The sequence below is a fragment of the Anomalospiza imberbis genome, chromosome 1, assembly GCF_031753505.1.
Source record: "Anomalospiza imberbis isolate Cuckoo-Finch-1a 21T00152 chromosome 1, ASM3175350v1, whole genome shotgun sequence".
Taxonomy (NCBI): domain Eukaryota; kingdom Metazoa; phylum Chordata; class Aves; order Passeriformes; family Viduidae; genus Anomalospiza; species Anomalospiza imberbis.
In genome coordinates, this window is record NC_089681.1 from 126,628,916 (window position 1) to 126,644,308 (window position 15,393).

At 36.5% G+C, this 15,393-nt stretch overlaps 1 protein-coding gene across 2 annotated transcripts in view; it reads right to left on the reverse strand.

Annotated features, from left to right (window-relative positions):
- UMAD1 (UBAP1-MVB12-associated (UMA) domain containing 1) overlaps positions 1–15,393 on the reverse strand; it is a 79,454-nt gene that overhangs the window by 9,285 nt on the left and 54,776 nt on the right. For both annotated transcript variants that reach the window (XM_068210367.1, XM_068210374.1), the window contains exon 3: positions 9,602–9,687. In XM_068210367.1, the coding sequence (XP_068066468.1) occupies positions 9,602–9,687 (86 nt within the window). The remainder of the gene's footprint in view (positions 1–9,601; positions 9,688–15,393) is intronic.

Consider the following 15,393-nt stretch of genomic DNA (forward strand, 5'->3'; position numbering starts at 1 on the left):
TTTTATTTCTAATTCCTATTTTTATTATTTTATTCCTAACTCCTGTTATTTATTTCATTCAGTAATTGTTTGAAGACAGAGAACCAAAACATCTCAAATGTGGGCATCTATAATGAAAAACTATAAAATTGTGAATAAACAGGGATAAGATGCAGCATGAAAAGAAGACTACAAACCTAAATGAAAGCAGAAATAAGAAAAAAGCAGAAAATGTTCTAAAGCTCTATTAAAAATTATAAGGCTTAATTTCCCACCATTAAGTAAAGTAATTATGCTCTTATCTTTCCTTCTATCCCAACCAATTTCACCACAGATGGGTCTGATAATTGAAGACCTGTATCAACACATGCCCCCTCAATAGCAGGGCTCCTTTCCTTGCTGCCTCCTCATTCCTCTCTGGAGGCCCCTGAGTTTTAGGGCACCATCTTTACAGTGCAGTCCCCTCTGCAACACCATTATTGTAATAAAAATTATCTTAGAAGAAGGACAGGCGTGTGGGTTCAACAAGGAACGGTTTATCTAGATCCTCTGTTCCTTCAAAGTACTATGCAAGCTATTCATAGCAAAGATCTTAACATAATAAGCAACATGAACAATATTTAGTATATTGTGCTTCTGCCACTGCCAGGAAATGGTATTAACAAAGCCAGATTTTTTTTTTTCCTTTTTTCTGTAGCATGTGTGCTGGAAGATTAAAAAGTTAATGAAAATTACTACAGTAAGTGAAATGCAAGCCAGAAGAACTGTAACTGAAAATGCACACAGCTCTAGACATCCATTCCACACTGCACTCCACAACCACAAATCAGAAGTGAAGGACAAGTCAATATATTGCAAAATGGACAGGCAAGTCAGATAAATGCTGATAATGGATTTGTTTTGTAACTTCAGTATCATCCAGAAGCACAAAGCATTTACATTTATTTTGCTGCTACCTTAATTCATGATGTAATGCAAAATTCAGATAACTGACTTTAAACATAGCCAGAGAATATACTAAGACATTAATTTAAAACTTTAACAGCATAATTAAAACAAAAAAATAAAATAAAAACCAGTATTTGAATATTCTTTTTAAATTTAGCAGCTACATTTTGTCAATGTACTTAGTGACAACAAGAGGTGGTATTTTCTCTACTGCTTCAACTAAAAAAATATCCTAAAGACTTCTGGGAGGTTGATCTCTTGAATAGCAGAAGCTTAGACTAACTGGGTCTCTGCATTCATGTCTCTCTGTCTCTTGTTCCCAACCCCTGTACTGTAGAAGCTCCAACAGGGTAACCTGCTATGGTAGGAAAAAGGCAACAGCTTCTCTGAGATGGTAGATGCCCATGGAGCAGAACCTCTGAAATGAGGGCTAATACTGCATTCTCTCATTACTGTACTAAGTGTGTGATAATCCAAGGATTTGAATGCAAAAGAGAGCTGTCGACCAAATAAAAAAAAAAAAAAAGAAACTTTGACAATTAAACAAAAAGAAGAACAGTAAGAAAATATTTAGCAAACACAGTTGCACACAAAGCCAATAATTTTCCAGCAAATTAGAGCAACTGGGAAAAGTATAAATCAGAAGGTTGTTTTGTTGTTGGTTTTAGGGTTTTTTTAAGAAAAGGAAATCTCTCCTTGAGTAAGTGAGGGAGTCAGCAACATCAATGAAATATCTCCCTAGACTGTCAAAATCAATGAGAAAAAAAGAGGGGTAACAATTTCTGTCAGAGGAAAGGAAAAGAAAATTATCTTGGATTTGGTTTTCAGAAAAGAAGATAAATAGAGGGAACAGAAAAGAATTACTAGTCTGAACTCAGTCCAATCTTCCTCCTCTGATACCTGGGAACAACATCCTCAGCCATGCTTTCAAGAGTTTTGTTAAGTTACTGAATCCCTGGATTTTAAAAGGATTCTTACACAGATGCATGAATAAAAACTGCTGTACCAAATGCTGTGTTCTGAGGTTTTTATCATGCTGCTTAAATTCCAAGCATGTGGCAAGACTAGCACTATATCCTGTTTACAAACATAAAATATTTTAATGTCAAAAAAAAAAAAAGAATTAAGCAAGTATCTTCTTATACAACTTTCCAACTGCCCTCTCCATAGAGATTTGGGTCAGTAAGAGAAAGGAAGGATGGGTATTTGAATTTAATTTCCTCCATAACTGGAACACTTGTCAACACCACCTTCAGTAAACAGGTTACCAGGAGCCAGAGTTTGTAAAAGCTTCAGTCTACAAACAGCAACAGGACTGAGTTGTCCTTAGCACCTACTGAGCAGGCTTTTCAGATTCAGGAATAAAAGTGTCATGACTCTTAAAACAGCAGAAGGCAAATTAATTAATTAATTAATTAATTAATTTAAAAGGAACTAATACTGATCCACATATTTTAAATAGGGTGGCCTCTTTGACTCTCCTTCTTCTCTATGGATGGAAAATAATTGGCTCACAATGAAAAGGAAGAAGGGTACATTTTTTTTAAAGATATGTCTGATTTTATTTAGCAGTACTGTTAATCACATTAGAACAGTAGAAACACATTCTTAAAATTTGTAGTACTGTGGATGCAAAGAAAAGAAAATTGTAAACAAATAACTTGCATTTTATTTTGCATTTTTCAAAAGTGCTTTAGAACAAAATTTGAATACGTTCTTCCCAGTGCACAGCCTCTCACAAGAAGGACAGGTGCTGTGAAGTTCCGGTTTGATTTTTTTCAAGGCGAAAATTACAGCAGAAGTACATTGTAGCAAAAGGATCAAACAACACTGATGGAAAGTACAGAGAAACATATTCCTGTATTACCAATATTAGTATTCTGGGCTGAAATGGGACAATTTTCATGTCATGTTTTCTTTCATTAAAATGGACTGCCCACTGCCCTTTGTGGTGAGTTTTATGTTTGGTTATCCTTTTCCCTCTGAAAGTGGCAGTGCAACTAAGCTAAAGACATTGTTGTTTCCCTTACTTGCTGTTTAGAGTAATTGTTAATGAACTGCCCTTCGCTAAGGTCGTTCACCCACCCTTTTATGCTAATGCACCACGTTGTAAATATCACTGTACCATATTCACACACAGTCTCATCAAGTGATGTATGATCTACATTGCATTTTAGATCAATTTTAATACTGGGAAAGCCCAGAAGGTTTGCTCTGAGAGGCAGGATGACTGACTGATCAATTTGTTGACAGCAGCAAAGTGAACCAGCATTACTGGCTTTTAGTCTAACCACATGTATTTGGGCAAGAGATTCAGGATAATCAGTACTTTTATCTGCAATTAAGCTAGTCAGAAGATCTCAAAATTAGAGAAAAGCTAAAAAATGTGATGAGAACATCTGGGTGCCTAGTTTGAACACCTCTTGCTACAAATAACCAATCAATGTAACTGAATAAGCAAGCAATTAAATCAAACATACAGTGAGTCTCTGCCCAAACTAAATAGGGAATTATGCATAGTGTGCTTCTGCATACATGTGCCTTGATCACCATTTGGTGTAAATGCCAGAAAATCAGGCCAACTATACTATTTCATGAACTTTTTACATGTGGGTATATACTTTGCTATCTATAGGCACTGGATTATGAAAATATACCATGCCTGTGTGTCATTCTTTCCCTACAGGATGTCATTTTGTCCTCTGTTGCTCAAACCTCACAAATTGTGCAATCTGACTGCAGCACTGACTCTGGACTCCACAGGCAGGGCTGTGGGAGAGAGGGCTGCTCCAATCCATTTGTTGTGTTTGCATGTATTTGCTGGCCAGACAGAACATTCATGTCCCGCCTTGGAAGACTGTAAGGCTTCCTGAGCTCTTGTACTGAAAACTCAGCTGAAGTTACACAAAGGGTTTAACAATATTTCAGACTTGCAAAGTGCTATAGAAAAGTGTAAGACAGCACTGCATTATGTTTTTTAAAATGAACTGTTTCCTAAGTTCAGAGAGGAAGTTGGTGACAACCACGTCAATTCACATCTCTCAATTCCCATTCAAGTTCCCTAGATCTACAAATATAATGCTTTCCTTTTTAAAAAAGACAATGGACATAGTATTAATGATGCTTCTGTGATTACTAAGTATCTGAATAACCCCAGCTGTGTATCATGTTACACAAACAAGTCCAGCTATTCACCTTAAAATTGAGAAAAACTCTACAAGGTGATAGTCTTGCCAGAAACCCTGGGTCTTACTGTTTGACCCTGGGTCAATAGCCTGCAGAAATCACAGTTTATAAAATGCTGCTTGTGAGGCCACTGCAACTAATCCTTTGTGACATGAGGAGCAGACTTTCTAATATATGTACATAATGTGTATATAAATATATATAATGAGCTATTGATATATTTATCAAAATATTTATACATATATTTATACATAATGTGTATATAAAGACGCCCCTTCCCCCCGAGTTGTACAATTGTTGTCCAGTAAGGACAGACAAAAGCTCACTGGTCTATGTGTTCTGGAGATCTTCCTAGAATGAAAAGACCTCCTAAATATTTTAGTTTTAAATTAGTTAAATTATCTAACAGATAGCAATATGAACATTATGATATAATGAAGCTTTACAAAGTAAATATGTTATTGCACACTAATAGTTGTAAAATGTAATAGCTGTAATATGCAATATTTGATTCTTTTTAGCTGAATGGGCTATTTACCTTCATTCTCAGTAAGATCACAAGCATATACTGTGCCTGTCTTGTCATATGCCAGCTCTATTTCATATGCACTTTCCATATGTAGCTGCACACGGATTCCCCAATAAAGTCCCAGATATTTACCATACACACAAAGGATGAAGGAAGCTAAGAAAGGTGATGTCCATTGCAGCAGCCAAGGCTGAACACCAGTCATTCTTATTTAAAGGTAATGTTAAAACTTCACTTCTTACAGCTTATGATCATGCATGAGATTTGAGTAAAACATAGGATCTTTCTTCTGATGGTACCAGCTTCTCTTTTCAGAGAAAAGTATCTGCTTGATGACTTGCTGCAGACAGTCTTATTCCATCCAGTCCCTTCTAAGAGTGGATAATTTCATTAAGTGATTATTGCTTACATACACAATTAAGAAGAGAGAAAATATGGAGCAACAGGCTTTAAGGGTTTTATATATCAAAAAGAAGATCTTAAAGTTAATATGACATATGACAAGCAATTAGTCTAACCAGGCCATGACTACAATACTACCTTATAAGAGCTCCTTATAAGAGCTTCTAAAAAAAAAAAAAGCCAAGCTAAGCAACAACATTTTCAATAGATTCTTTATTTTGTCAAAAGAGAGCAAACTAATCACAAATAATGTGATCACAATAATTTTGAAATATAAACCACTTTCTCTAAAGTAAATGTAGGGAATTTAAACTGATGCAACAAATCTAGCCCAGAACTCCCTTCTTGTGATTTTAAATATGGGACTCCTGAACCATAAACCAAGAGTCAGTAAGTGAACAGAGACATGATCAGTAATAACTCCTTTTCCAGTAACTTGTAAAAATAATCCAAACAGACAAACTTAAGGAAAAAACAGTAAATAATAGGTCTGATAGAAGCATATAATTTTAATAGAAAAAAAAAAAAAGAAAACAAGATAACAGTAACATTATTCATACCATGGAATTATATCAGTTGATCTGCTCTATAGGATATCCTAAAAGTATATCAACTTCAGCAATACCTGTTAATTTCACTAGAAGGGTAAAAAAAATTAAATTATTTTCCACTACTCTGTGGATTCTCAACTCTCATTATCACTTCCTTGATATTTTATATCTCATAGTGTTTCTGTCTTTTGAGTCATACGTCCCCTAACCTGATGTCTAGGAAAATGTTATTTACATCCATGTAGAGTCCTTTACACAGCAGCTGTATAAAGGATGACTGTAATGAGTCAATGCCAATTCAGACATAAAAAAAAAAAATCCTAATTTATTTAGATATTTGCCTAAAATGGTGCATACCTGTTTCTATATGCATAAAATCACAGATAATTTAAAATTTACTTCAGGAACTTCTATCTGCTGTGTTCTCAGCTTTTAACAGCAAATTATGAAAAGAAAGGGCACAAGAATCATAGCAGAGCTATTACAATTCATAAAGAAAACTAAGTCCTAAGATGATAAAAATCACAGCAAGGTATATAATTAGAGTGGCTATAACAACAACATATAAATTAGATAATTATGGATTAAGCAATCCCTTGGGGGATTCTCTCTTGCCCTAGAAAACGTATAACAAGCTCCTTAGATAGAAGGCAATAACTATTAAGTGTTTGAGGGAGAAGTAGGACTATAAGGAAAAACAAAAAAGCAGCCAAAAAAATAGACACAGCAAGATAAAAATCCTAATTTAAAATCTAAAGATGGCTTTCATTTTTGGTAGTTTATTTTAATACACTTACTGGTCCAGGTTTCCCCCATTAAATCTGCTGGCATCTGTTGGCTAAAGAGCGCATGTCAGATTATCCAGAAGTGCAAGATCAAATAAACATGAACTGCTTTTTAAGGTGACAGTAGGGAGATACAAAACACTGCAGCGATTACCAGAAATGGAATTTTTTTTTTTGTTGCTCTTTCTTACATCAGTGTAATAATCCCAGGTGTCCTGGGCATCAGACATACAATAATCTTCATAAATCCTAATTCAAAGCCATGCCATCTGTCAAAAATATTTTTTATGTCTCCTAACAGATACGCTATATAATTGCTCTCACAGTAGGGCAAAAATACATGGTTGTACTAATTTGCTTTACCAATGGAATAGCTCATTATCAAAAATAACCCCACCACATTACTGGGGTTTCTAGCACACTTTATATATCAAAACTAACCTTTCCAATCTGCTATTTTCTATAACCTCAAATTCCCAATGAAAGCCGATAAAGATTGAATTATCTGAAAATTGTACGGTAATAATGGAAAAATCACAAGCATAAAAAAAATAAAACCATAGTGTCTCTTTCAATTATGATTGTGTTGCAGTTAAAATTAGCTTTGTATTTCATGGCCACTAATTTACCAATTTAGTCACTAATAAGACTAATCTAAGTTCTCGGCCCTGCAGAGCACTAACCATTTTGGACACAATCCAGAAAAGCACTTAGATGTGTGTGTGACTTTTAGCTCATGAGCCTGAAGCAACTTCAGAGGGATCAGACATGCTTGATTAGGCCCAGAGCACTCATTACCCTGCTGGACAAGAAAACATCCCCCTAGGACTGACCAGCAGTAGGAGATGACCCTCCCAAGCCCCTGTCCATACTTGTGGAGATGGAGAGGACACTCCATAGGGCAGTTTGTCCAAAGCAGGAGCTTCTGTCTGAAGCAGAAGACAAAATGTTTGGGCTTAAGTTGGCCTTTGAGAACACCCTTCCTCAAAGGAGTGGCTAACAACCTGCAATTCCCCTAATATGCATGCAGTATCCAAACAGCTGAAAACAACCCTGACTGTATGGCAGGGGTTGCAAGAGGTTCTGTTACACCTTCCTAGCAGCAGCAAGACCATCTTGATGTAAACTTTTATTTGTGCATTAGTTAAAATAATTTATACAAGATTATACAAATATACGAACTTGACAATTCAGTGACTGTACAGCAAACAAATCCAACAGTAGCTAAGGAAATGGGAAATTCCAAAGATTAAGGACATTACCAAAAAACACACCAGAAGATAATTTCTTCCAAAAATCAAACTCAACCTCATTTTCCCTTTGAAAATCCATGAACAAAGTATTAATTCATTCTTCTTTAAATCACATTTCCAAAAGCACTTTTCGTGTCCAACACAGTTTATATCTAATAAGTAGTCAAAAAGTTTATATTTAAAAATAAAATCAGGTTTCCAGCAACTGAAATGATGAAGCAGTTGATGAAATAAATGCTCTTTTATTCAGTTCTGCATGACAAATATCAGATGCCACTATGTAGTAACAACTATATTTTAGCATACTGTTCTATGTTTATCAAGAATTTGTGGTTTTTTTACTACCAAGGTTATTATTTTAATTGATGTCCTATGTCTCTATCTCATATTGAACATGTAATACAGTGCTTTTCCAGTTTCTCTAAATTGGTGAAATTCTCCCATGAATTTACAAAAATATACTCACCACTGCAAGAAGGACCATTACTTTCCTAATGGCCAGAATTATCCATTTAATTTCCATGATTCACAATTATTCTACTTAATTTGAGAACTTGAGAATTCCTTTGAGTAAATGTGAAGTCCAAATACTGAAATCTAGACTGGAATGAATTGCCTAAATAGTGCTGGATCTTAATTTAACTGATTCTTTCACAAGCCAGTTCATACGAGTATTTTTATGACATATAAGTATTTTAATAGAAAGGTGAAAATATATCTTTGTTTCATTTTCACTATAATATCTGCTATTTTATTTTGAAAACTTTGCTTCTTTTCTCTAACTCATAAAATCAATACACATTCCTCTTTTCCTGATATTCCACAGAACTGAACAAACCACTGAGGCTGCAGTAACTGGCAGCTCACCATCCCCAGCAAGAACATCACATTAAGGGAAACTATGTTTGTCCAGTAGGTAACTACAACATCAGATAATTGGACTTCAGTTGCAAACACCCTGGCTCAGATGTGCATGGATCTAAAAGTCAGACTAAAACTTTGCAATTGGTTGGAACTAATTCATACTTTTACATTATTAGAAGGCAAACTACTCATTACTTATGAAGAATTAAAGATTTCTGTATAGGACACAGTTTTAAATTTTAAATTAGAAAAGAAGAATACAGGCCATGCATACACACAAACCACTCTTAGAGACTGAAAAATTGTCACACACACCTCTACTATACCAAGGGACTTCGCAATAGTAAATATTGAAATGGCATTGAAAAGAGACAGACACTTTGAGTACCAAGGTGAGATGTGGGAAAAAGAGACAAGATAGGTTAAGCAAAATCAATGAACTGCCACAAAAGCACAAAAAGTCCAAGTTAAATATCTTCAGTCACCTTGCAAATGTCTAGAACTATATGGCAATTGAAAACAGGCCCATACTTGGTACAAAAACATTGTCAGAGTACGTGGAGAAGATGTACATCATATGCAGAAATATTCTGAAAAGCCCTCGCCTGTAAGCATGTATCAAATATCAAATAAACCAAAAAAAAAGAAGTTCAGATTTACAGCCACACAGTAGAGAAACAGAAGGGAAACACACAATAAAGACAGTCTGTTATACTCACATGTTGCTCATAATGGTAGTTGTGGAAATAGATGGCTTATGTAAATGGGTGACATTTGCCATCACTACTCACTATACTAATGCTTCTGTGCAATTCATTAACATTCTAACTACAGTTTCATGCTTGCACAACTCAAGTATAAAAACAAGCAATACCATATAGCTCAGACTTCTACTATTTCCTTTTCAAATCTACAGCAGTGGGCTTCATTGCCATCTAATTAATAGTAGAGCTGCTTTTATGATAGATGACAAGGAAGGCTGAGAGTGACTCAGCCAATGGAAGATGTGAATGTGGTGAAACCATCTTCTGCAGGACATTCATGCTTCTTAAATGAGCTGCTATGGAAGTTTCATCATGTGTGCATAAGGAAAAAGTCTCCTACCTGTGAAGGTTGACTGTACATCGGTCTGGTCTCCGGAAATGACGTTTTATCCTTTGAGTCTCTACTTTGATCATCAGCTGTGTCACCTACCAAAGTAAAATAAAAAACCAAAAAACCACCTTTTAAATAACTGAAATCCTTCATATTTTGCATGAAGTAAGAAAACCTCTTCAGTCTTCCTAAAATCAAATTATACCCTGAGAAAGGGGGATCCTGTTGTCATATTTATATTTACAATTTTGAATATGAGAGAAAATGAGAGAACTGAAAAATTTTGAACATAAAGAGAAAAACATTGAGAAGTGATCTGCAAAACCCAGGAACACATCTGTATCAATTATTTAAAGGGAAAAATTCTTGAGGAAATATGAGAGAAAAGAAAAAAGCAGGGCCCCTATTTTTGCATATTTTAGGACCATTAGGTTCTAATAATTAGCAAATGGTACACAGCAGTGTGACTATGTAGTGGAAAGGAGATACCAGGTGCACATCCATCACATCCCAATCCAATGTCAGGGTAGTAGCCTCACTTCCACACAGTTGATACCTGTGCATGAGTGCAGAGAGAGAGACAAAACAATCTGAGAAATGGCCTGGTTTTGACTGTACGGTGACGAAGACTGCTTGGCAGGCTGGGCACTGATCTCCTCCCATTGCATACACGGAGCTACCTCTGCCCAGGATTTTACTGACAAGACACAACTCAGTTTATCCCAAAAGGTGCAGCTGGTACTGATCTAAAGATGGGGTAGATCACAGCAATAAACTAGAGACAGATTATTTTCACATTTATTTTTAAGACAGAAACTACATTATCATTTTTATTAAAAAGGCAGAGGTAGTAAAAAAGAAACCCAACAAAACCAGAATTTGTTTCTCAGATGTTGCAAAACAAACATCCACCTATCCTATTTTCTCCAATTTTCTTTGTCAATGGAAGAGTGTACCAGAAGCTGTAAAGATTTTGCAGATTATCTCCTTCTGCTGTTAGTACTGGTCAGTAAATAGTTTGTAACAGCAGATAGCTGAGAAAGATTAAAAATTTAGTTACATAATTTTGGTTTTATTTTTATTTGAGTTCATACTGCTTTCTGTAATGGCGTATTTTGGAAGTCTGTATTTTTAAAGAGTCCTGCAGCAATAATTCAAAACAAAAGGGTTCAAGTTACTGTAGTTTAACTTCTTTGCTAAACCAGTGGTTCTGGCTCCCCTGTTCCATTTTCTCCAGAGGTTTACTCAGAGCCAATGCACCAGGCAGAAGCCTTTGGAAACAGCAGTCAGCTTCTGCCCATGCCCAGTTAGGCTGAAAAGCCAGTGACACTCAGGTCCATGCTTGTTTGTTCCATACTGTTCCAGGTCTGACTGCTCAGATCCCTCAAGTACAGTGCAATATTTGGTAAAGTTTTTTAAGAAAACAAGCACTAATATCTAATTTTTTTGTCCAAATATTATTCCTAGCAGTGTATGCAGAGAATCATCATCAACTTTGTCAGAGGTCTTTGATGCCTAGTAATTTCATTAATGTCTGCACTTTCCAAGACCTTTTCTGGAGCTAAAAGATGCTTCTTAGTAAACTAGTAATTCTCTACATAAAATACTCTAAAGCACTTGTATTCACAAGAACTATGAAAAAAAGGGGGGTGAGAGAATGAAGGAGATGGAAATTCAGTTAATCTTCCATTCCACTCCCAGTACTTTTAAAAACACAATTTGTAAGCACCTATAAGATAATGAGGTAAATAACAGTCATGAAAATCATGAATGTTAAACAATTAGTTTACATTTGTAATGAAGTAGAGGCCTGCAAACAAAAATTATTACAAGCTTTGTAAATGCACCCTGCCTCAGGGAGGTGTAAAAGTGGTTAACAGATACAGGAAGAGGGCAGTGAGGCATATTTTTGGTACACTTGCTGTGGATGAGACTGCAAACAGATTTAAATTGTACCAAATTTAGGCTAGATCAGTTTCTCCAGGAGTAAGACTACTTAAGCACTTTGAACAACCTAACAAAATGGTTTCTCTTAACCATGGTTAATCTCCAAAGGGCTTCTTCAGAGATGGGCTGAAGAAACATCTGTTGTGAATGGTTTCAATCATGCCAAGACAAGGAAGATGAATGACCTTTTTGTGTTTTGTTCTAGTCCTACATTCCATGATCAATGCAGGAGGAATGACTCCACAGGATACCCCTTCCCAAGATCAGGGAGCTTAGCTGTGTGCTGAAGACTTGTGAAGGTGCTAGGAGACTGCAGCGAGATGGACAACGACTCACCAAGTAAGGGCAGAGCTGTGCGGGCAGTCAGTATCAATGGGGCATATTGGGTGTTTGCATAAACATACAGAAAACAGTTACAGCAGGGATTCAATAAACACAGCAACCAACATTCTACTCCTTGTCTTTACAAAGCGTTCCTGAGAAAGCATTCCAAAGTTTTTATATGAAAAAACACGTTAAAAAAACCCAATGCATACATATGGTTAAAGCTATCCAGAATATACTTTTTCCCTGCGATTAGTTTTCCTTAAGATGAAAAGAGTCTTGGTTTGTAATCAGGACCAAAAGGTCATAAACGATCATAAGAAAGGAAGAATAAGAACAACTCAGTTAGAGAGAAATGAAATTTTTTACTTACAACTTCATCATCCAGCTCCCAAAATTCACAAACTCTTAAGGAAGCCAAATATAGGAATACCTGTATTGTTTCACAATTCAAATTGCCTTTGTGAAACTGCACTTCAATGCAGAGTTCTTCTTTGTTAGAAAAAAAATTTAAAAAAAAAGGGAAAACCCCAAGATCTTGCCAAATTTTCAGGCACATGGTCCTGCAAGGATGAGCCATGACTCTTTGTATAGACTTCTATTATTTGAGTTAATGGAGTTAAAACAGTGATAGGCAGCTGCCAAAGACACCAAACTGTCTAAGATATCCAGCAGGATGAAATATTTTTCCACATAAATTGGTATTTTCAGTGTACTTCTTTCACTGGTTCCTATCTCAAATATTCAACCAATTAGTCATCCTTATTTCTACTGGCCCAAATAGTTAATTAACTGTCACATACCTCCCCAGCTCTATCAATTCCCAGCCCTATCTAGCTTGTCATAGCTGACTCATCATGTTTAGCCACCCACAATTTTTTTTTTTTTTTGTTTGTTTAGCTTGCCTTGGTTTCCCATTGATTTACAGTCTAATCTCTTTCCTCAAGTGGAAATCATAGTTTGTCTTTCCTCTTCAGGCTCAGCCTTTAAAATCCTTCCCTCTGGTCTGGGTTTGCCTCTTTCCCTCTGCAACCCTGCGATCTCCTCTTCCTACCCACCTACCACTATGTGAGGAAGGGGGATGATGCCAAGCAACATACAGACAGACATCCATGAGAGCACAGACCTTTGGGTGCAGGAACTATGGGGGTCCTTTTGAGCACTTCAAACATTCTGGTTGATAGCTTTTGACTGGGGAAAAACCCAAACAACCAAAGCACCACTCCCCTCCAAACACTGGAAGAAAACCCCCTCAAAAACCCAAAAAAGTTCTCTTACATAATCTTGATGTGACTAGGCATACCACCATATTTTTGCCAAACTAAGCAACTGAAATCTGACTCTGAAGAAAGATCACAAATCCATGACCTTAGTGGAAAGGGCCCCCATAAAATATTTCATCAGAACTGCAAATATGTTCACAGATAAGGGCAGAAGGACCATAGTAATCACCTAGCCTAAATTCCTAAAATATAGGTAAAAATATAGGCCATAAGATTTCTTGAATTAATTTGTTTGAACTAGAGGAACTTTAAAGCTGTATTTTAATCAGGGGATAAAAGACAAAATTACTTATTTTAAAAACCACTTAGGTTCTGGCTTATATATTCCTTGGTTTAAGCATTGTGTAAATTTCAGTCATAAAACTCCTCTAGAAAATAAATCTAAGTCATATCAAAAAATGATGTATACTGTTTAAAGTCTATAAGAATTAGAAATGGAGGGCACTTCATGAAATGCAATATGGTTTAAATATCAGCAGCATAATCTGTAATATGCAGTACATTACTGGGAAAATTTATCAGAAAAAAACAATCATGTTCATTGCTGTAAAATATTCCCTTCCTTACCAATGGGAAAATATTTAAAGTTTAAAAATACAGTAGTAGGTGTATTTATCCTACTGTCCAGATAAGCTTGTATTTCAAATCCTCTGTCTTGGGAGACTGTTTTTAAGTTATATTAAGCCTTTTCCAGGCCCAAATAATCAGTGTTGCACTGAAAGGTGAGACATATGTTTCTCCTTTCACTAAGCTGACGCTAGATTTTCACCAATATTCTCCCACGTTCCACTGCTATCTTTTTCTAAGAACTGCAGCCAGGTGTTCCACAGGTAAGAAATACCTAGTCCAGTCCTCAGTATATACTATGTATAGCCTCCCTCAGAACTCAGAGTTTTTGGTGTCTTCAGAAATCTGCATTCAGCTGCCTATCTGAACCTCAGCACACTCTCATATAGAAAGGTTCACCCACAAGTTTGGCTTCTACTCAACAAGGAAGTGCTGTTTCTATTTATACTCTTTCCTCTTCCAGCATTTTGTTAACCTCAAGCTGTGTAGTCTCTTGATCAACAGACAACATTTAAAAGCCTAGCCCACCCTCAGTTTAATAAATTAAAACCAATTGTAAATGTACTTTATAATGTACACTGCCATTTGTCCCAGCCTGTGTAAAACTCCTGTGAGGCACTGAAGCACATACAACACAGCAAGCAGTAACTAGCTACCAAATACATGGATTTTCAAATGTCACCTTCAGCTTCAAAAGGAAGACAGCTATTTTCCATTATACTTTAGTTAGTTGCTTAACTCTTTGCTGCCCGTCATTATCTTCTATGTCCTGCATAGAGATGGCAAGAACAAAGAATATTCTGGCTTCTACTTGGCAGCAAAAAGACAAAAAGTTTTCAGAGAGGATTAGTAAGATCTGAAAACAGGAGAGACTGACTCTGTGGAAGCATCAAAGTTTTACTACAGTTTCTTTTCCTCTTTCTTACTCATAAATCTTCCCCTCTCTCCATGAGATAAGGAAGAAAGGTCAGACACAGCAATTTTAAGTTACCCTGCTCCAGGATAAACTAGCAGAACTTCAGGCTTCAGTCCATCAATACTGACAGTGTTTCAATCTCAGGAGGTACTTAAGAAGTATTGTAATTCCCTCTGTACATCTGCCTCTAAGGAGTCCCTGCAATGGCACTTCCATGCAAAGGGGGTTGATTGCAAGTCCTGCTCTCCTCTCTGCCTCCAGGGCTTTCAGCAGGGATGAAACATGTTTCTGCTCAGTCTCTTCCAGCCCTGCTTGGCTCTCCAACACTCACTTCCAGGGTCTCACATCTTCCACTTACCAGCCAGTCTCTGCCCAGTGACTGAGCTGGGGACTGAACTGGGGTGGTGCCAGGGAACCTTGATGGCAGTAGCCCAAACACAGAATTGTGCTGAATTTATGGGATCAAGACAACTAACAGAAGACAGGGAAGACAGAGGGAAGATCCTCATAAATATTCGCTAATGAGCATAGAAACACTGAATGGTTTGGGTTGGAAAGGAACTTTAAAGATCATCTATTCCACCTGTCCTGAATGGATTGTAAAAATAAGCTGTAATTTAACAGTTTGCATTGGTGGTCAACAGATCATTCAGTGATCCATCTGAATCAAATAAGGCACTGGCCAGTGCTGTCTTCTTCAATGGCAGAGATGGGACATTGATGAATAGTTGGCTCCTCCATTTTTTTGAAAGTGGGACTATCAT